The following is a 22,836-nucleotide window of genomic DNA, read 5'->3' as shown; positions in this document are numbered from 1 at the left end:
GGTTTAATAATCGACGAGTTGATATCATCTTTATCTACCCTAGCGATACTATTTGAAAGAAAAACAAAAGTCAAGATTTTTGTTTTTCTTTGTTGCAATTTTTAATATGTTGGTATATTAGCAGCAGATGCTTCTGGTTGGAACTAAAAATTAATTTGGGGATGGATAGTCCCATTAATCAAGGATACCCATATACATAGGCTATACAGCATCATACTACGACATAAGTTATGGCTAAAGGCGCAGCGTACAATAATTATCAATTAATCATTTATAGTTATTACATTATACTTATCGTTAATTTTAATTATACCAATGCCTGCAGAACTTAAGTTATATATAGAAATTAAGAAGTTATGTTATTACATACATAATACAACAGTAATTTGAATATAATATTAGTTACTAGGGTATATAAAATAAGTTAGTTTATAATTGAAAAAAAAATGTTTCAGAACAGGTCTCTAAGTCTCATCAATAACTTTTAATCTAGGTCTAAGGCTTAAACCGAAGGGGTTTTACTATTAAATATGGTCAAAGTTCAAAACAACACTCTATTAAAGGCCAGGATATCGGTCCTATTTATTGACTTCGTAAAAGACTTCGTTTTCATTTTCAAGTTAAAGGCTAAGTGGTGGAAGTCTATTGCTTCATAATTAACGTGACAAAGTGTTGTAACTGACCTCCTGAACTTTGCGTACCGCTTCAGTAGTTGTTTCGGTTTTACCAACCTATTCTTTATTAAAAAAACAGTTAAGAAATGACTAGTACGTCTCTCATAGCTTACAACTCCTAAGTCATCTTTTAAAATATGCGATATGGTTCTAGGTGTTATCTTCTTCTCCCAAGATAAAATCTTTTGCTTTCGGATAGGATTTCTTCGAATTGCCTTGCTGCTTTGACCACCTATTTCGTATGAACACTACGTGTATGGCCAGATCTTTTTATATCACAAACCTATTAATAGCCTGGTACACAAACGTTTTACTATTACCAAGCGTATAAAGAGTTTTGAAAATTGCATCTGGCTCCATACCTACTTTGTGTAATGAACGATTCGGTTCTCTTTATCACCACACTCCATTTTAATATCGCAAAATAGTGTACAATGTATTGGCGCCAAACTGAGAAAACCCAATGATATAAAAATGACAGATTCTAAATTCAAACGTATTGTTTTGTTAATATTCAATTGTATCAGTATTTATGACGAGACTAAGTATATGTCTGCAAATACATTACAAAATTCAGTAAATATAAACATTTATTATTACACGTTGCTACGTTTTGCGTAATTTGTTCTTGTGCCAGAGTTCCCAGCTCTTTCTTATATTAAGCAAATACAAGGTTATATGTACTGTTGTATGCGTGCGTGTGTGTAAAAAGCCGTGCTAAATAGTAGCCTTGACTTCTCTGAATATAAAGTTTTTGCCCTATTCAAATATCGAGATATTGTTGAAATGTACGAATATTTACATTCTACTAGCGGACCCGACATACGTTGTCCTGTCTTAACTATGAATATTCATTTTGAATTGGTATAATTAACTAAAAATGCTTTATGGTATACAACATTCTTTGATTGTTTTTCTGGCGCGTAAATAAATAGTTTTGTTGGTATTCCGACATGGGAATAGGCGAAATATAACTGGCCACGTGCAAAATATGCATTTTTAAGATGAATGCTACAAACAATTAGTGACTATAATTATTTTATATGTATTTTATCAATTTAATAACTCCGATCGAAGCATTTGTTTTTAACGATTTTAATTTTTATTACATCCTATTTGACGATATTTACAGCACGCATTCTGTCAATGATATGTCAAACGCCATAAGGTTACATCGAAAAAGTTTGAATGAAATGAACAAAAAAAATTGTTATCCTAACAAAAGTCATGATTATTTAATTATGGTCATTAAGTATTCTTAAATATTCTAATTTTTCGCGAAGTTTTCTTAATTATTTCTTTCATAAGAACCTTCTCTTGACAAAGACAAATACAAAAAAAAAGAATTAGCGAAATCGGTCCAGCCGTTCACGTGTGATGCCGTCACCAATGGAAATAGGGATTCATTTTCATGTATATAGATAACTTTTTTTATATTTCAGGTGATTTTCTTTCTTTTAAATTTCTAAGTTAGCTCTTTATCGTGTTTTCTTTAGATTTAAATCACAAAGGTTTACTTGTAGGTGTAGGCAATGAAGTAAAATGTTTTAGAACGATTTTCATTTATTGCTCTTAAAAATAAGTTTATGCCGTTGATCCTCGAATATTAAAGTTCAACAAAAAGCCACCCTCAAGGTTGAGGTTAAATGTATTCTTTGAAAAAACTGTCTCCAAAACAGTTCTCTCCGAAGGTAGAACTTCCATGTGCAGCAGGATTTGATATATTAACATCTTCAGCTCCAACAGCGCAAAACGGGAACCTGGAAAACATTTTTTAATACTTTTTGTTCATAAATGTAAATGGCATACATAGATATATGTGAATGTGACTATAAAACTTTTTTTAAATTAATTTTCTGGTTTCCTTAGATATTTGTTTTTCTTTATGAGCTAACTACTTTGGATTTTAATATACATTTATTCATATACAAACTAAAATACTTAATTGAATCAAAAGTATATTTTAATGTTGAATTTCAAATAACGTAGGATCAATAAGGTAGAAATTATATATTACTTTAACTTTTTTTCTTATACTACCAAGTTCTTGAATCTTTTCTTTTGCACAAAGTGTGATACATTGCTTGCCGTTAGTAGTGTTATCATGAAGCGGAAAAAACACTGAAACAACAGTATCGACGCCGCTCAATGCACAGTAAAGTTTGTAGAATGTTGTCGTTGCTGGAATGGCTGTCGATAGCACTTTAAGTAGCCATACGGCTCATTAAGGCTAGTGTTTTACTTATATAGAACGTAGATATCGTTTCATTGTAACAATAGGTAAATTATCCATACCGATACAATTTCTAGGACCGATACCAAATGGCATATAGGTCATAGGTTTAATGAGATCCTTCTTGTCATCAGCGAATCGCTCTGGATCAAATTTCTCTGGATCAGGGAAGTACTTCGGGTTCCGGTGGATACACCACACTGGTATAATTAATTGATCTCCCTTTTGGAGCTGTAAAAATACTCAATGATAAGGCAAGTCAACTTGGGAATTAAAAAATAAAAATCTCTGTTTAAATTATAATAAATGTTAATTATTATAAAATGCCGGCAACGCACTCGCAAGCCCTCTGGCAGAGAGTGTCCATGGGCGGCGGTATCACTTAACATCAGGTGAGCCTCCTGCCCGTTTGACCTCTGTTTTATAAAAAAAAGTTATCTTTGAGAAGCTTTAAAGTAATTCGACATTAATGATTAAATATAAAAGAGGTTTTAAATAAATTGTCTGTTTTTTTAAACTCTTCTATATTAAAATATAATATGGGAGCGGACATAACTTACAAAAACAACATTATTATTATAACCACATTATGTGACTTATGTAATGTATAAGCCTTTATACTTTCACATCTTATTAAAAAAAATACAATTTCAACTACTCCGAATGAAGATGCGGCCCCTTATTATTATTATGTTACGTAAATAGCGGATGTTACTCACAATGTAATCCTTTTGAGAATTTTTGTTCGGTTTTCCCAAGTTATATGGTTTTGTACAGATTCTGTCCAGTTGAAAGCCGGGAGTCCATAATCTGAGCACCTCTGAAATTTTTAAGTATATGTACACGCTCTTATGGATAAGATGCCGGTCCTGCGTCTTAGCCGTGTTGCCAGCTGCAGTACAACTGTGCTGTGTATGCGACACTTATACATCCGCCATGAAAGAAACTGCTTTTACTTCAGACCTCGTACGGCGTTCTCATTTTCACAGTGGTGTTAAACACGAGTATATAAATTCCAAGATATACCGTCTTTTAGCGTAAATACGTTTTGAGAGCAATAAAATAAATTTTGTTAAAATTGTGTAACTAGGCTGATTTAGTTATTTTGAATAAGACGGTATTATTTATCTTTTTAGAATCGCTCTATAAATCAGGCAATTTTTTTCTATTTTCTTACCTGAAATAACATTATCCAAGTAAGGTAGGTTCTGAATTGACGTGTAATCTATCTTGCCATTATTTTTATTAAAATCTTCCCTTATATCCTTAGCCAAGCGATCTTGTATATCTTTGTGCAACGCCAACTCTCGTATAGCGAATGACATTGCGGATGAAACAGTTTCGAAGCCAGCGATAAAGAACAGAACAGCTTGGGCAATCAGATCATTGTCTGACCAGGCTAAAAGGAAATCAGTGCTTGAAATGGATTTTTTCTTAAGTTAAGTCGTTATATTTAACACATTGAGATATAGCTTCGGTGTAGATTTAATATTGTAACAAATTAACATATACTATGCAAACTATTTATGTATAGTCAATATTTATTCAGCTGTTTTAATCTTTAATTTCTCTCCCGTGTCACACAACCTCTCTATTCCATAATTCTTATATCCTGCTGTGATGGATGTCCGGCATAATTAATTTAATTCTCAAAGTTGAATTAACTGCGAATTTTCTGGGGTTATAGGAATTGAACGTTAGATGGTAGGAAACGTTACATTGTGTGGTTGACGTTTTCGGGTGTTTGACATTAAAGTCGAGTCTTGAAGTTTAGACGTTGCAATGAATTATGTTAAAAAAAAATCAAATACTTACTTCGATTGATATGTTTCTTTCCTACAGCAGATTCCTCAACAGTTGCAAAGCCTGCATCACGTTCCTTAGAGGTTTCGTCGTGATTTAAATGCCCTTAAATGAAAAACAATGTCAACCAGGCACGCAATGGAAATACTAATGTCAATAATATTTGTGTGTATTCATGTCAATGGAATCAGCTTGGAGATACGCATAATTCTAAAGTACATATTCAAGTTCACTTTGACCGCCTTTGTTGGAGTCAAACATACAATACATAGAAAATAAATATTTAATAATGGTGGAGCGAATACACATCGGACGGAGATGAGAGCAGTACTCCATGTGGGGCCGAATTTGCGCTTTATATAGTTGCAAGTGATGGCCCGGAGTGATGATGATGAGTCCCGCTTTGTTGGCACATACTGGAGCTGGTTTTCCTTCCCAAACACTGCGAAGCTGAACGTCATTCGATATGTCAACGCTTAGTATTCCAATGCTGGCTCTGGCTTTAAGGAAAGTGTCTTCGAGTAGCGACAAAGGATATCCATAAGCCTCCAGGCATTGCACGTGTCCATGATTGTCAGCATTTTATTTTATGTGACTAGCCCACCTGTTATATTGCTTCCACATCAAATAAACAAGATAAGCAATAATTATATCCGTGACTCATTGATCCATTGTGATAATTATGATTTTCACGTTTTAAGACATGGGTATGAAAAATTATATGTTTTAAACTCGAGCTAACAGTAGTTAAGTTACTGGCATATAAGTTAATAATTATGTAAACAAAATGTAAACAACTCTTAAATTGTAATTTTTCATTCTCGATTCCGATAATGTCCAATAACATAAGTGTCACTTAGATTAACGAACTCTTTTATTAGTCAAGTTGGTTTTTTGTTAGTGTTCTTAGTTATAAGCTTATGTTTTAAACAATTATCCAGCATAAAGCAAAGTGATTTATTTGAATATATCCATACAACAAACGCCTCCGAACTTAATTATCGTTAGGTTAGTTAAAAGGCCGGCAACCCACTCGCGAGCCCTCTGGCATTGAGAGTGTCCATGGGAGGCGGTATCACTTAACATTAGGTGAGTGTCCTGGCCGTCTGCCCCCTGTTCTATTAAAAAAAAATATTTTTCCAAGAAGGTAATATTTAAAATAGGGTTAAGAAGTGACACTAAGGTGATTTGTTTACTATTTATTGCGCAATGCTTTGAGTATTATTTATCGAGTACTCCACACGTTGTTAAGCTAATGGAACTATCTGCTATTGTATTAGATAAAAATGCACTTCATACTGACACCTTGTTCAAACAATGAATTTATGAGTTGCTTGATTGCATAGAAATTCACGTGTAAACATCATTTTCTACGCAGCCAGATGTGGCGAGAAAAGGTTCACGAATGTACATTTACTAGGAAAACTTCTACAATGACTTTTGCACATCAAATTTTAAACGTCCTGGGAGAACAAATTTAGCTAATTTGTGACATATATCATTCATCATAGAGATGAGGCCTTAAAGAAAAACATGGAGATACGTCTAATACGTCGTTGTAATAACATTATTTCTGTTTCAAAATCACTTTTGCAAATCAAATAAAATCAGGCAAAGATTTTATATTACCGACGATAACCTTATTTGAATGATAGCAAGTGTAATAATTATTGTTTTGTAGGTAATAGGCCACAACGGTGACTTAAACTATTAGGAAAAACTAGTCTGTGGCAATACCTTTCTTGGCTTCCATCAGTAGGTGTATCATGTCAGGTCGTAGTATATTGTGAGCTTCCCTGTTTCTCATTGTATCGATTACTAAACTTCTGAAGAATGAAGTTGTTTCTTTAGAAAATAGCGTCATTTTCATCCACTGAAACAAATAATGTTTCCTGTTACGATTTTTTAACAATATTAAGCTTACAAACATGAGAGCATTATAATTATAAACAAATTAAAAGATTTTTTTTGCGGGACATTTGCCGTAGGTTATATAGTTGTTCTTACAACTAACGTTAACATATACCGAAACCATTGAGCGTTGTCTACAGAACTACCTGCCTAAATGCCTTTCCCGCTTACCTTAACAAAGGTGGGAAACGCGCTATATGCAAAAAACATAATCATCTGTCGCATTTTGAACTCAGCAGCATTTCTTCCCATTTCAAAAAATTTTGTGTCACCATCTGCGTGAGAATCCACTTTGAGGCCAAAAGCACATGTAGCTATGACGTCATTCGCGTAACGGCGAGTCAGGTCCCTGCAGTCTATTTCTACTGGTTGACCTATAAAAGATTTCGTGGCTAAGATTTGACCATTACTAACTCGATGGCAACATAGTACTACAGCAATGAAATTAATATTGAATACATTCCTTAAAAAACTGACTCCAAAAAGCAAAATCGTAAAGAGTAAAATTTATTAATACTGTCAATAGTCTTTAAAATGTAATTTTATATTAAAACATTATGCAAATACGTTCGCCTACGGGTTACTTAAGTTTTATTATTAGTTGTAACTGCGCAGTTGTATTTTGTTTGCAAGATATATAATTATATTTACATAACAATATACAGTAATACGACGGAGAGGCCTAATTATGTTAGATATTGGATCTGACTTTGAACTTAAATTACCTGTAGATTTTTCGTAAGATGAATTGATACGACGGTATATATCTACAACGTTTAGTACGTTCTTGCAGTATTTTTTGTAAACGTGGAATAAAATTCGCACATTGTTTACCATGGTTATTATTTTGATGCACGCCGTTACCATGATAACAAACACGGTACTGATACCCGTTTTATATTATGAGGCACGTTTAACGATTCCAAAAGGCCTACCTATAATTAAAAACGATAAGGCTTACTACCGAAGTCTGAATTATCTTTTAAATAATACAATAAAAAAACAACTCGGTTCGCAACTATTCAAAATCGGAAATTATTGCTTGTGCCAAATTTGCACTTAACGTGTTTTATTAAAAGATCGTAGAGCAAACGTCCAATAAATATGTTAATATTTGTTAGAAATTACATACTTATTAATAACAAAATAATTGGTCCCAATAGATTGTTAAACAAAGGTCTTGTCTACCAATTAAATTTCCGACCCGATGAAGAAGTCAGCTTTATTTATAAAACATTTTTTTAAGTGAAGCTGACTTCTCCAGCAATTGAGTAAATTATACCATAATTGTGTTTTTATGTTTTATTTACGATATGTTGACCCTAGGATACCTGGCTACCTGGCATAATAACTGGGTAATTAATTTAATTTTTGTATAGGTCATGAGGCAGTCAAGCAGGCGGGTAACTAAAAGTTAAGTGTTTACCGCCAGCCATTGTATCTTCTATCTGTTCTAAGCGTCGTGAAACAATGTGTTTAAGAATGAATTACAAAACGCAAAAAACCGAAACAATATAATAACAAAATAAAAACAATAGCGATAAGTCCTGACAAAAACCTTAGTCGTAGTTTGTTCAAGTTCAAATCAAGTTTATCGCAATTTTGATTATAAGTGGGCAGATTAAATAACACTGCATATTTACGTGCTCTTAGTACAATAGTTACTAATTTTAACCAACTACATACTCCAAGGAAGAGTTATCACGTGTTATTTTTTATATTTTTGTAAGTTCATAAACGAAGGAAATAAAGATGCACAGTGTATTTTAGATGTTATGCGATCACTACATTTTATTTTTCATATTACTTGATCAACGGTTACGGCACATTAAGCAGTAACTCTTCTATAATGCGTATGGAATTCTTATGAACAGAGACTGATTTCCCGACGTATGTTGCTAAACCCAAGTAAATTAATATTCTTCTCGTTCTTCACAGTTCATAACTGGTTAAATGGAAATCAGAAGCAGTGATTTCAGTCGCCTTCAGCTACCAGCCATTTAATGGTAATAATGTAATCTTAAAACATGTAAACGTACAAAATTCCCTAATAACTCGAAGGATGGAAGGCTCTAAGGATTGCGTTAGAAATAAATATTAATCGACCTATATGGTTTCCAAATGCAGTTTTATACAATTGCTAATGTATTTTTACCTCCGTTCGCTTTGATTTGCTTCTTCAAGGCGGCCATCATCTGGTTTCCTACCTCCTCCATAAAAGGCACCATCACTCGAATCTTAGAGCTGGTAAAAGCTGGACTCAAAGTTGATCTCATGTCTTTCCATTCATCGCCTGTAATTGTAATAAGAAATATCTTTATATATTATTAACATATAATTCCTACATAAATATAGGTATATTTTTAAATGTTCAAGTGCAAAGTGAAAATATTAATACGTTGCGCATTTTTTTACTCCTACGAGCCGGAACGAAATGATGTTCGATTCTTACATAAAAAATACTACGACCTTACGATTAGAATACTACTTTTAATATGGGTACTATTTATTCAAAAATTTATTTTAATTAACTTAATGTTGATGAGGCAGGGGTTGCAGATTAATTTATTGTATTATTTAAAATGGCTGACCTCGCAATGAAAAAAGGTTCCTTGCAAATATGGGCTCCACCTTCTCATCTGTAAACGCTCGATGATCGAGAAAATACTCGAAATCTTTAATGGTTATCTTTTTAATAAGTTCCAAATCACGCACAATTATGACGGGATTTGTGAATTCGTATTTACCAATGAACCTAAAAAAAATATCTATTTAAGATTGTTGATATCCTAAATAGATATCCGATAAAAGTCGTATCCCAGAATGTTTTATAGTTTTGTTCCCCTCCAGCTGCGTTCAGTAATCTACATAACTACTAAAGGTCGACGTTGACACTTATAGCATAGCTTCAGTAATTTTCTTATTATTTCAGAATATTTTTGACGATGTTCACGCTTTTCAGTTATAAAGCTACCACATAAATATGAAAGTGAAGAATGTCTTCCAATTCTTCTCAATCTCTCTTCTTATTCATGATTTTATATTATAACACAGAAACATAACAATATAATTTTATATACCTTGACAGACTTCATTTAACGTAAATTTCCTACGTGACAATTATTATTAAACTTTCCGTCAAAATAACTTAAACATTTATATTCTTTGAGTTGAGCAACTAAAGCATGCATTATTTTTCTATGATATTTTATATAAGAGGTACGTTGGTAATATGTTAATCAATAATATTATTTCAACAATTTATTTGCTTGCGAATGATAGCAACCCACCGTTCTTCAGGAAAGCTATCGTAATAACGTGACAAATCCTCTACAAAGTGAATCTTGCGCAGGATCAGAGGTAATACATTTCCAATGAATGGCAAAGGTGGTAATTGCTTAACATCGTACGGTGTGAATCTTGAATGGGCTCGTCGAAGATAAATGTAAATAACACCTATGAGTACGCCTGTCCATATGAGGAAAAGCATAATCTAAAACAAAATATTATATTTATTGAAAATATTCTCTCCTCTCTTTACCAAAATTCTTGACTTCCAAAATATAAACGCGAATGTATAACATTGTTTTATATAAGTATGTGTTTCGAGTGATTTTCATGAGTTGTGCGAGAGAGCCAGTTGACAGACAATAACACAGGATAGATATATATTTACTTAAACTTTATTAGGAATAATTATATATTTTAAAAACACATAATAAGAAAATATATTTTTTTGTTTTGATTTTATGAAAACTATTAAAGTTCTTTGTTTATAGAATTACAATTTGTTATCGTTTTATAACCTTTTTAAAGCAAAATTAAGTATGTTATTAAATAGTTATTTTTTTCTTGTAATAGATATGCAGGGCGCGTTCTTGACCCTGCCTGTGAACGTAGGTGACAATCATGCAAATTATTATATATGATATTTTTCCGACGTATATTATACACATGTAGTTGCTAACAAATTAATGGTATAAAATAATTATTGCAATAAATCATTAATAATTAAAGTACTGTAAATTGCAAATTATGCTTTGAGCTCAATTAGCTTAAAGTTCATACCTATTAATTATACTTCGAATTAACAGCTTAAACTTAAAAGCTCATAGAAGGTTAAAATAAGCCCATAGAAAAAGGTCTACATCGTAAAATCAAAGCCTGCTTCTTCTTTCAAATTCCAATCGCTCTGACAGAATTCATGAAATCTTCAAAATTGCTTATTTTACAATATTTTTTTTGAAGTGATACTAGTATTACCATACCATATAGTAGTATAGTAACATTATACACAATAAACATTGTGTTCATGTAAAAATAAAATCGTAACTCCCCGTAGACTGATCATTTAATTTTCATGTTTCTAAATCGGGATTGAAAAAGAAACATTTTCGGTTGTAAAAATTTTACTTGTTACTGATTTTACCTAAACCTTCTGAATAAACAACTTACAAATGTAGTGTTAACATTACTCACCGTTTATTGTTTTTTACTTAAAAACTTTTCGGAATAAAGAACCAACTTCTTTGAATCAAAGACTATAAATGACTCAGAGTACTCATTGTGGAAACTGATCAAACATTTGTGATATCTTACTACACAATATGTATGTACAATATATAAAAACTATCCGTAATTCGTTAATATCAGGTAATATTTTATTATCAGGAAATAACGTTTGTATTATCAACCAGTAGCCTGCACAACTGCGTCGGTCGTATTATCATAGGTAATATAGGTAATTAATAATCACACAATTATTATTATAAATATCACAACCAAATACGATAAAATAATATAATATTTTAAAATAAAAATAAATAATATTTTAAAAAATTCAGACAATTTTGTAATAACGCAGCTCCAGGTTGTATAGTAAACTTCGGTTAAAATAAAATTAAACAGAGTATGTACAATCTAGATGATGCCGACTTTGCCTGCATGAAATTCAATGATAATTTAAATTATGATAATAAAGCCTAAAAATAAAGTTAGTTTCTATTAATTATATGCAATTTTACGTACTCCTATAAAGGTTGCAACCCTTGTCAGGGGTTAAAAGTACAAAAATACACTAAAAATGGTTCACAGTTGAAACAAAAGCGTCCTTCAAACTGCCTCGAGCAAGTCATACAAAGAAGTAGCAATTAGCTTATACACAATATGAGAATTATTGTTGACTTCAACAAAGACCTTTCTTGTTCTGAACTAATGAGCATGCCTTTTATTGAAAATGTCAATGCAAATCAATGATATGAGCTTATATTGTCTTTCAAAATATTATTTAGTGTACAAATTTACAAGAAATATACTGTCATTTACTTCAATGTTATCTAAAAGTTTTATTAAATACTTGGAGTTCGGGTTTATAATTAAACCCTTTGTATAAATCCATCGGGATGTAGTGTTACTCGAGGGAAATAGATGGCGCTGGTAAGGTTAAGTTCTGATATCACTGCAATGACAATGAACAACTCAGTCTAACTATTTTCTATAAAGCTCAGGTTGATATAACTTTTGTCAGTTTAAATAAATATTTATATAAATTTTTAACTATTTTTTTATTGCAATTGCTCACTCACGGATAATATACTACTTAAGAAGGTGTTGTGTGTATTTCTCGTCTATAAACAACTCCATGGCGATATATCTCTACCTGTATTGCTATATATGCTAATAATATTCACTTGAATTATGTGTCATTGTACCTACGTTTATAAGTGCTTGTAGATACTTCACCATTGTATCTTTGTTATATTTCATGGAATGGATTACTTGTTAATAAGGCAACTAATTGATTTTTTTTATTAAAGTTCACAGAACGCTTTGTAATATTGCAACAAAGTTTAAAATAAAAAAAGGTATTTAGTGTGAATGTGTTTGCGCCTGGCTTGGTAGACGTTGCAATGTGTTTTATTTCTTAGAGTAAAATTGAAGGTTTATAGAGGACTTAGCGTAAACGTAGCGTAGTAAAATAGCTGGGAAGATCATTTAATTTTTTTAAGTATAACTATATACTAATTAAATTATACATACATATAGTAGATAGATAGTTGGCTTTATTCTAACTTAAAGAAAGACATTAGGTTTTTGAAAATTTCTAAAATGATTAACACTTTCTTAATTGATATACTGGAAGGAGTCTTTATAGTTAGTCTTACAAGTTACGACACGTATGTGAAGTTTCTTTGTCACTTAGGCATACTCCAATACAGTTCCCGACAAATAAGTTGATCAGTAATTTTGAGCTTAGTCGTTTTTAGGTTTTTTCTTTAATACAGACAACTAACTGACTAAATACCTGCCGATACTAATTAATATACCGAAGTTTCTTTATTGATAAATTAATTAAATTTCCTTCGGATTCTATGACATAATTCCCTCGCAAATAGAATAGTGAACATCGGACTGACTGGCATACTAAATTATTTATGTAAATGCTGTTATCCCTGGATCGCTGTAATAATGTTCGTCCGAAATCTATTAAATGGTTGAAATTGAAACAGTTTCATTGGGAATTTAATTTATAGGTATAATAATTGATTTATTTTTTATATATATATAAATTATAAATACAATAAGTATTTATAATTTATATATTTCCGAAGGGGATAGCAGAGACGACGGATCTACACGTGCTATGGCCCTGACATACCACTCTCACTTAATTCACTTTCTTGACATGATTTTTAAGTATATAAGTAACTCGAATGTCAAGAGAAATGAAAAAAAATTGAGTTAACAAGTTCTCGAATAAACTATGATTTCGCTGAAATTACGACATACAGAGGCGCGATTTCTAAGTGTATTTTTTAGATTTGTAGAGTCGAATTTAAATAACAATTCAACTTAAGTTTTGTAGTATATAGCTTTTACATATTAAAAACGAATTACACATCAATGAAGTAAACTGTACACTCAAAAATAAAAAGCTGTGTTACGTAGAAAGTTTTATGAATGTATTAATTAATTGCAAGTAAATTCTTCTTCGGGGCTTCTAATTTTGGATTTTATTGCTATTATTTCGGGGAATTCCAAGTAAGACGTTATTATATTTAACTAACTACGACTTACGGAATGTCCTTTTTAAAATTCGAGTTAAAAATATGCTTCGTAGGGAAACAACATTTTGTTCGAGTTACAAAATCTAAATAATTCGAGATACCGAGGTGCGATGACGCTGAGGATAGCGAGGTCTAGTTTGTTAAACTTATTATGGTTATAATGAATGTGTCGTTGCACTGAAATTTACGGGAATGTACTTAACATATGATCATAGTACGTGTTCCAACTTACACGTTTTTACTGTTCATAATTAGCAGTGTTTCTAGCGCACACATGCACATGTAAATCTTGATATACTAACATTACATATACTATTTATAATGAAACTGGGAAAAGATCACTCCCCTGGCTCTGCGACCCAAAAAGTTTCGTTGTAAGGTGAAGGTAAAACGTTATAAACTTATAAAATCTAGCGCCTATGACAATATATAGATCAAGGTACTCTTGATTAATAAGGCACGTCTAAATTGTCTAAAGCATGAATTGTCAAAATTTAGGTTTGATAGATGGAGGAGTACAATCTAGATTAGACTTGTCTCTGAATGCTTTATAGATTCAACTTACAGTTAAGTTGGGATTATTACTCACACTTGGATTATAATCGTAGTTTTAGTTTGATGTTAAGGTAAAAGATTGCGACGCATCGGGCAAGATTACTGGCGGGATTACTGATGCGTCGGTCGTTTATCAACTTCATCTGGGAACGCGACCGAATCTAACGCCAGCATAGCTTAAGTCAAAAGCGGTATTCTTAGCTCGTAATTATTCATCATGAGGCTGATAATGATGTAAATGAATGGTTTATCCAGGATTATGTTTATTATCTCCCGGTGTCAGTAACAATGATCTAGCAGTAACACTGCAATGATCTAGCAAACTTGGAAATCTAAAGGGTTTGTTTATAAAACTGCCAACATCATAACGAATCTATTAATAATATGCTACGTTAATACTGTTTACTTTTCCTGAATTTTCACCTAATTATATTATAGAGCCAAACATTATACCATATCTTTCATTAAAGTTGTGCGTCTGTGCAAACTGACAGCAAATATAACGTATCTAATGTACGCTTATTATAACGTTTTGTGTTTAAACACAATAATTCATGAATCAATGATCTTGAGCATAGCTTGTCGTATAACAACCTAAAAGCTTATTTACATACTCGTATATTAAATTTATTTGCAAACGCGTGTTCGCTTAAGACATACGTTATAGTGTGTTATCCAAAGGCTATGTGTTATTAACGTTTTAAAGTTGTTAAAATTATAATATTCACTCTATTTTATTGAATGAAATTCATCTGAGGAAGACACAATGTTTTTAAATTTGAATTAGGAACCGATTAGTGATTTACGATTGCAGACGTTTAAAATTCTGTATTAGTTTAAATAAAAATAATGTTTGATTCAAACCTACGTGGGCTAGTTCATAGTTATATAATTAGTATATTATGATTTATTACCGTCGTAATACCTTGTAACTTGTACTACACCTGTATTTGTGAGTGACGTATTCCCAAGCCGATGTTCCAAGATTTTTTTACCAAAACCGATTTCTAATTTTTTATCGAAATATTTCATTATCGTTTCAATGTATTATCTCGCTATAATGGATCACAACGAGTTTCAAAGACGGACATAATTCTATGTCCGCTTTTTAACTTCAAAAATGGCAATACCTATTTGACAATTATTGATACAACTTTATGTTCTATTCGGTTTATCGAGATTATATTACAGACGTTGGTATGAACAATCAATACTAAACTATATTTCAAGCGTAAACACTTGCAACAAATATAAATTGGACTTTAGGCGTACTTATTTCTCTCTCTTACTCGCCTTTATGTTACTTTGCGTTTGCTTTAGAAGATAACCACTAATGATAAGATAACATTCAAGAGTTATCCATAATGTATATCTAAATGACGATAAAACGATCATAACAATTGCTTACACTTAAAAACTAAAGTATACACATCTCAAGTCAAAATCGTTTATTAACAACATTCTTTAACGTAAGACTGTTACCCCAGAAGTCGTAGGTTCGAAATAATCTGCCTAGATCTGAAAAGGTGCTACTGCTCTAGTAGACCAGCAAATTATAATTAATTATTTAAAAAAATCCCTGATAATAAATAGCAATGTAGAGCCGTGTTTTTTAGCGAATGAATTCGCTCAAATGAAATTAAAAGATTGTAAAACAATTTCCCGTACCGGGAATCGAACCCGAGCCTCCTGGGTGAAAGCCAGGTATCCTAGCCACTAGACCATACGGGAGTTGACTGAATCAAGAGAATTTTGACAGTAGTTCTTTACCTTGCAATTTGTAATGTTTAAATATAACCAAGGTTACAGTGTAGTTGTGATTCAAGGCAAACGAGACTTAAAACAAATAAATTACGTATAAATAAATATCACGATATCTCAGTAGCTTAGTAAATCTATTTTAAATTAAAACCGACTTCACAATACGTACAATACAGTAAAATTATTAAATTTAAATAGATTTAAATTGAGGTCAAATCAACTTTAACAAATTCTACTTGTGTAATTAATAGGTACTTATTTTTTCCAGTTATACTTGTGCTGAGAAATTACTAAATATACATGGTTATTATTATTTACAATCCATACGTTTACAAAAATATGTTTTTAAAAATAATAGTCCATCTGAATTAGCTAGCTTAATTCCTTTCAAAATATTGCGGGTTTGTAACTGTTTAGGTAATTTAATCATATTTTATTATGTGATAATTCTTTATCACTGAAACAAAACATTATTATTGTTCGTGGTAAATAACTAAAACTTGGTTCTGTTGAATTAATGCTAAAAGCAAAATTATAGTTACATATTTTTTATTAGAAATACTACAGTTACCAACTACAGTTATAAATCAGTCGCATTAAATTGAGTGTTGTGAGATTGTTGTTTTTAGAATAACTTTGTCGTGTCTAAATATATCTTTATTTATAGTTTATAATTATTAAAATGTCAATAATAAGTTATACGAAAATTATAACCCATTGATGACTATAGAACTTTCAATTAAGGTAATGTTATTTATAAACTACGTGTTTTAAACAATTACCTAATGAACCCTAACGAATAACTGATATTGTAAATACAGCTCAGCTTATGGAATATAAATGTTCAAGCGCAAGATAATTTCGTTTTAGTAGGTTCAAAGTAGTCAGTGCGGTAAAAATGGCTAGAGACGTTAAAGGTAAAGTGGTATTAATTACAGGCTCCGCAGATGGGCTTGGACTAGCAATGGTTGATAATTTTCTGAAAAATGACGCAAAACTTGCTATAATGCTTGATTATAACGAGAAAAAGGGATTGGAATCTGTAGCAGCCATGAAAGCTAAATATGGTAAGGATAGGGCTATATTCTATACGTGCAATGTTGTTAATGATCTTGAAAAGATTTTCGAAGAAGTAATTAAACTAGGATACATTGATGTTGTGATAAACAATGCTGGTATTCTCGACGAAAAAAACATAAAAAATACAATGAACGTCAACGCGATAGCTGTGATGGAATGGACGATGAAGTTCTTTGAATACATGAGAAACGATAAGGGAGGAAATGGAGGTACTATAATAAACATATCATCAATATATGGCTACAGAGTTACCGCGCACATACCTTATTATCATGGATCTAAATTTGCGGTGATCGGATTCTCTAAATCAATTGGACATGAATACAATTACAACAGAACAGGAGTGAGAGTGGTAACATTCTGTCCAGGGTTAACTAAAACCAACATGGCAAATTATCCTAATGTGAGAGAGGAAGAAACATTTGATGATTTTGCTCACGAATTGGAGACTTACGAGTGGCAAGCTGCAGATGATATTGGCAGAGGAATGGTGGAAACGTTTCAACAGGCTGATACTGGTTCTGTGTGGTTAGTGGAAGGTGGACGACCTGCGGAGAAAATAAATGTTTAGTTTTATCGAGTGTTTCATTTAATTTTGATAAATTAGTTTATCACTATATTGTATTATCTGAAATGTCCTTTGATTTATGCACTGATAAATATAAGTTATTAGATCTCTTATCATCATAAAATTTAAAATAAATACATATTTAAATTTGAATAAACACATATTATATAATAATACCAATATACCAACAATACAGTAGGTGTTGTTGGTATATTGGTATTAAAAATTCCTCGGTCTAATATAAACTATTTACGTACTCAGATTATAACACAAATTACCAACAAATAGATAGATATATTTAATGTAACTAAAAAATACGTAATACATAATTTAAAAATCCTCTGGTATCTTTTATTAATGATGGCTTTGTTATTTTTTTTTTAAATATATATATATTAATGATCAATGCATCTTGGAATTTATTATAAATATACATATGTTTTTATTTTTGTATAAATAAGTAGAATTGTTAACTTATGTTTGTGTTTCAATGTGTATTTATTTTTTGGCTTTTGTATTTAATGTAATAGTTAGGATATTGTTTACTGAGTAGTTGTAGGAATACTGATACCGATACACTGAGGAAACTAATAAATAAATAAAATAAAAAATGTTGTTTGTATGAAAATGGTCAATGCCCACCCGACGGATCAGTCACCAACAAACACGTTCGCGTGCTACGCGAGACTTTTTGAGTTGAGTTGACGAGAATATTTTGCGGGTACAATATAGACCGTGCATAGTGCGAAACTTTAAAATAGCGTACAACGAAGTAGTTAAATCGGTGTGCATGCAGGTAAGCAAAAATATACATGCGAGAGAAAGAAACATATGAACGACACGGGGAAGATACACTTATGATACATGGATCCTGCGGTCACTTAAACAGTTATACAATGTTTTGATACGCCGATGAAACGGATTATCGGAGCGGTAATCGTTTCTATGTGGTAAATTTTCGAGTTGCTGTTATGAATTTATAAAAATTATGTATCAAACCAATATGTTCGAAACGGACGTAGAAACTTCATACAATATTGATAACAAAGTCCACTTGTCCTATAAAACGCCAAACCTAAATACATTTATTTTTGTAGAACATCGAATTAAATAATGTGTAAAAATTTACTATTTTCTATTTCACAAGTACTATGCGATTCTATTGCACCTATGTTCGCGCAGCCTAGGGCGGGTGACCTATTTTTCTAAAAGTCTGTTCCTTTTTGCTTAGCTCGTTTCTCTTAATGTTGTTTACAACTGCTTCTGTTGTTTGTTGAATTCGACGGTTCGTTGGCGACCAGCGACTTTTATTTTTGATTTGAAAATTTAAAAGAGAGCAAATTGACTTTGAACGGCAGCAAGTTAACGAAATGTATGCCACTGCTATTGGAAAAATGAATTGGTTATAATTTTCAACCAACATTCCATAGGTCTGACAATTCATTTTAAAATTAATTTAAGATTGATAACTTTTTATTTAAATCCCTTGAGCTAAGTATTGTATTATAATTTATTTGATGTTCATAACTTATTATTCAATTCTTTTATTCATTAGAGTAAACTCTGAATAACATATTTATAAATATGAATGTACTTGCAATTTAACTGCAATAAGGACAAAGTATACTAGTTCCTTGAGGCTTTAGTATGTTTTTAGAATATATAACTTGTCTGGCCATAAATACTGTTACATAAACACTTTTTTTTTTTGAATTTGGAACACATATTATTTCAAAAACTTATTGCGATTTTGCACCATTTCACATATTTTTTCGTGTTCATTATCAATTACAATATCAATTGGGTTGTTAAAAAACTTAAGATTTCAATGGTCGCTTTGCACAAAGTGGGTATGAAGCCGTCGGTCATATTCCAGACACTTCAAAAGCTTGGTATCACCCGTACCGTTCGTAGGTATATCAACTGAGATATCAATACTTCCTCTGTCGAAGACCAGAAAAGATCAGGGCGGCCGTGTGCTGTTAAAACTACAAAGGCTGTCAATGCTGTTGAAGTCCGAATTCCTCGAAGCCTCATTAGGAAGCAAATAATCTGTTTGGCCATGAATCAATGGATTTACGCACTTTCTTGTGAATTCAGCCAAAAGATTATATGATCAAAGAAATCAAGATCAAGACCCGCTAAAACTATACTATACAACACAACTCCACAAGTAAAATATAAAAATAGTCTACTTGGTAAAACTAAACGGAACTTTACACTCGCCTTATGCTCGAAAACATACGGAAATATATTTGAGAAGTTTTTTGTGCCTAATTTTTTATACTAATTATGATGACCTTACGTTGATAATATATTCAGGAAATTCCAATTTTTTTTTATACCTAGTATGTGATGTGTTAGGTATATTAATATAGGTATATGTAATTACTAATCTGCAAAAGCAAATATATCCTCAGAGAAATAACGAAAAGTAGGTTAATCTTAGGTACATTCATTTGACTTTGGAAATGCTTTAGTTCGTTGGCATTAATCATCATCATCAATAATGAAATCTTATTAGCTGAGCTTAGCTCGGGTTGTATTAGCGAGCGTAGGTCTGCCGGAAATTCGATTAGCCCAAGGGCGTCTTTTGCGTGACTTTGACCTCGGCTTCTGTCGATGTGGAGTGATAATGTACTAAGTATGCTATAATGACAGTGACAGCTGATAGTAACGCCATTGTTCCGATATATATATATATGTTGTACCTCAGATAAGTGGCTAAATTAATATTAAGTAATGTCACTTAGTTTGAGGGGTTTACTTAGTTATATTATAGTTATTGACTATTTTTTTAGTTTTAACTATGTTAACATTGCCTCCCATCCACACCCATCACCCATGGATGGCACCCATTTACGAAAAATTTAAGTCTAGCTATGGAAACAATGTGCTTTTTCAAATTGCTAGGCTTTATATACTTTGTATTCGAAGCATTATATTAAAAGCAAGGACGATTTCTTCGTTATCTAATAAGATAAAATATATATTAAGTACTTTTTTTCTTATCACAACAAACAATCAATACGAAATAAAATATCAATAAAACAGAAATTCGTAATAACCAATTCATACTTAGTTCGATATCAGAATTATGGGTAACGTGGCTTTCAGCAAATACTTGACTTTACGTAGGTACTCAACCGTAGACGAGCGGGACTATTAAAACGCTAACAAATTATTTACTATTTTAAATTTATTCTAAGAAAATTACAATGGCCTTTTGAAATATTATTCGGTTATTCGGGATCTAAATTCTTTTGATTTTAAAAATATTCTTCAGTAAAGTAGTAATAAAATTGGTGACAAATTATATAAATTATAAAAATAATGATTAAAATAATGATTAAAAAAAGAACCTACATATATTTATAGACAATATGTTTTTACTTCACCTAGCCAAGGTGTTGTACTTTCCCGTATGTCCTCAATAAATTGATGGGAACTAATGTTACAAAGCTTTTAGCCCCTTAAACCTGGACAGTGGCTCATTTACTCCAAGTGAAATACACCAGACACCATTGCAAAAAACGGGGTGTATTTAATAAGTTACACCACATAATTTATATATGTCTTTTTATTATTCAGAATGTTGCAAATGCCAATTATCAGATATATCGTGATATTACGCTGCAGATAAAATAGTGAAAGATAAATAAAATAAAGTAGTACTGTACTGTTTTGAAAAATACAGAAGCGAAGCACTTTTAAATGTTAAAACCTTAACCTACATGTATGATCATCCTTACAGATTGATTCATATGATAAGATATTTTTAAACTTAATATATTTCCTTCTTAGGGCAGTGTTGGCCTAGTGGCGTCAGCGTGCGACTCTCATCCCTGAGGTCGTGGGTTCGACCCCCGGCAGTGTACCCATGGACTTTCTTTCTATGTGCGCATTAAACATTCGCTCGAACGGTGAAGGAAAACATCGTGAGGAAACCGGCTTGCCTTAGACCCAAAAGGTCGTCGGCTGATCACCTACTTGCCTATTAGATTAACAAATGATCATTTAACACATATAGAAATCTGAGGCCCAGACCTCAGAAGGCCATTGTTTTTTTTAATACAATTCCACTTCTATGTCCTAATTAAAGGATTTATTAAAATCATGCTCTATTACCTAACTGGGACAGTCTTACATTCACCACTACCATCTTTTAGCGTCAAATGTATTATTTTTAAGTATAAGCTAAGAGATTATTTTTAAGATAAAAATTAAAGGCCTGTATGAAAGCCATTTCGAATAGAATATTTTTTACTGAGACTTCAATAAATATGTAAGTATAATTTTTAATAATATTACATTACTTCATTTAAAAAAATGCATTTTCATTTGTAACAGAACTTATGGCTGAACTAGGTAAGTGTTGCCATCTAACAAGGGTGAAAAATTGTTCTTACTGCTAGTAAAATCCCGTAGTAGGCACGATCTTTATACGTTAATGTAGCCTAGATATTCTAGTTTCTATTTATAAGTAACAGGTTACAATCCTTAAGGAGTAATTGTTAGTATAGGTCGCAATAAGCGTTTTACATGCAAATTAGTTTTGCAGCTCGTTTTAACTGCATGGCTGCTTCAATATGTAAATCTATTGTGCTAACAATGCTGCTTAAGTCTATTATAATCTGTGATTATTTATTTTAGCTCACGTGTACTTGTTAACATAGAGAATATGATAGGAAATCGGAAATCATTATATGAGGGAAGTATTTTATTCTTTATTTAAATATTATTTATTATATATTGACGCGATCGCCTGCATCTCATGGGTGGAATATGTAGACGTAGCCATACCGTATCGTTTTATCTTGATTTCGATATTACCGAACCAATTCTACTTGGAGTCCTTCAAAATAACAGGGTACCAATTCTTAAAAGGCCGGCAACGCACTCACGAGCCCCCATTGAGAGTGTCCATAGACAGCGGTATCACTTGACATCAGGTTTACCCCATATTCTATAAAAAAATAGTAGTAGAGAATCACTCTTTACTTAAGGTATCGATATATATTACGTGGTTTATTTGTGAATTTGTGAACTTGACAAATGCCTTCTGCCTTTGTATTGCACATGCTTGACTAATAGACTGTAAGGAATGTTCAATACATTGGCAAAATAGTGCATAGACTGCCCAAAAACTACAGGGAATAAACGGTGAAAACCCTGGATAAACCT

The 22,836-nt window shown here is 31.8% G+C and overlaps 2 protein-coding genes and 1 non-coding gene across 3 annotated transcripts; 1 reads left to right on the top strand and 2 right to left on the bottom strand.

Annotated features, from left to right (window-relative positions):
* Positions 1-2,217: 2,217 nt before the first annotated feature.
* LOC123708806 (cytochrome P450 9e2-like) lies at positions 2,218-11,301 on the bottom strand. The gene is made up of 11 exons (XM_045659702.1): positions 11,101-11,301; positions 9,912-10,114; positions 9,213-9,376; positions 8,777-8,914; positions 6,793-6,995; positions 6,448-6,583; positions 4,723-4,815; positions 4,085-4,306; positions 3,627-3,727; positions 2,970-3,138; positions 2,218-2,434 (listed from the first exon to the last, which is right to left on the bottom strand). The coding sequence occupies exons 2-11, from the start codon at positions 10,109-10,111 to the stop codon at positions 2,259-2,261; spliced, it is 1,602 nt and encodes a 533-aa protein (XP_045515658.1). The 5' UTR covers positions 10,112-10,114; positions 11,101-11,301; the 3' UTR covers positions 2,218-2,258.
* A 4,601-nt stretch (positions 11,302-15,902) lies between these two features.
* Positions 15,903-15,974, bottom strand: Trnae-uuc. Its single transcript has one exon. It is a non-coding gene; the product is annotated as a tRNA-Glu (tRNA).
* Positions 15,975-16,860: 886 nt separating this feature from the next.
* Positions 16,861-17,660, top strand: LOC123708978 (15-hydroxyprostaglandin dehydrogenase [NAD(+)]-like). Its single transcript, XM_045660039.1, has one exon. The coding sequence runs from the start codon at positions 16,903-16,905 to the stop codon at positions 17,653-17,655; it is 753 nt and encodes a 250-aa protein (XP_045515995.1). The 5' UTR covers positions 16,861-16,902; the 3' UTR covers positions 17,656-17,660.
* Positions 17,661-22,836: the final 5,176 nt, after the last annotated feature.

The sequence above is a fragment of the Pieris brassicae genome, chromosome 4, assembly GCF_905147105.1.
Source record: "Pieris brassicae chromosome 4, ilPieBrab1.1, whole genome shotgun sequence".
Lineage (NCBI taxonomy): Eukaryota > Metazoa > Arthropoda > Insecta > Lepidoptera > Pieridae > Pieris > Pieris brassicae.
Note: the sequence above shows the minus strand (reverse complement) of the source record. Positions and strands in the feature narration are given on the sequence as shown.

What these genes read in the sequence shown, in the direction of transcription:
- LOC123708806 (XM_045659702.1), bottom strand. Translation starts at nt 10,111, where the DNA reads ATGCTTTTCCTCATATGGACAGGCGTACTCATAGGTGTTATTTACATT. An exon ending in GAACCTTTTTTCATTGCGAG is followed by an intron (nt 8,915 to 9,212) that starts GTCAGCCATTTT and finishes TTACAATTACAG; the next exon opens with GCGATGAATGGAAAGACATG. An exon ending in ACTGATGGAAGCCAAGAAAG is followed by an intron (nt 4,816 to 6,447) that starts GTATTGCCACAG and finishes TTTTCATTTAAG; the next exon opens with GGCATTTAAATCACGACGAA.
- LOC123708978 (XM_045660039.1), top strand. Translation starts at nt 16,903, where the DNA reads ATGGCTAGAGACGTTAAAGGTAAAGTGGTATTAATTACAGGCTCCGCA.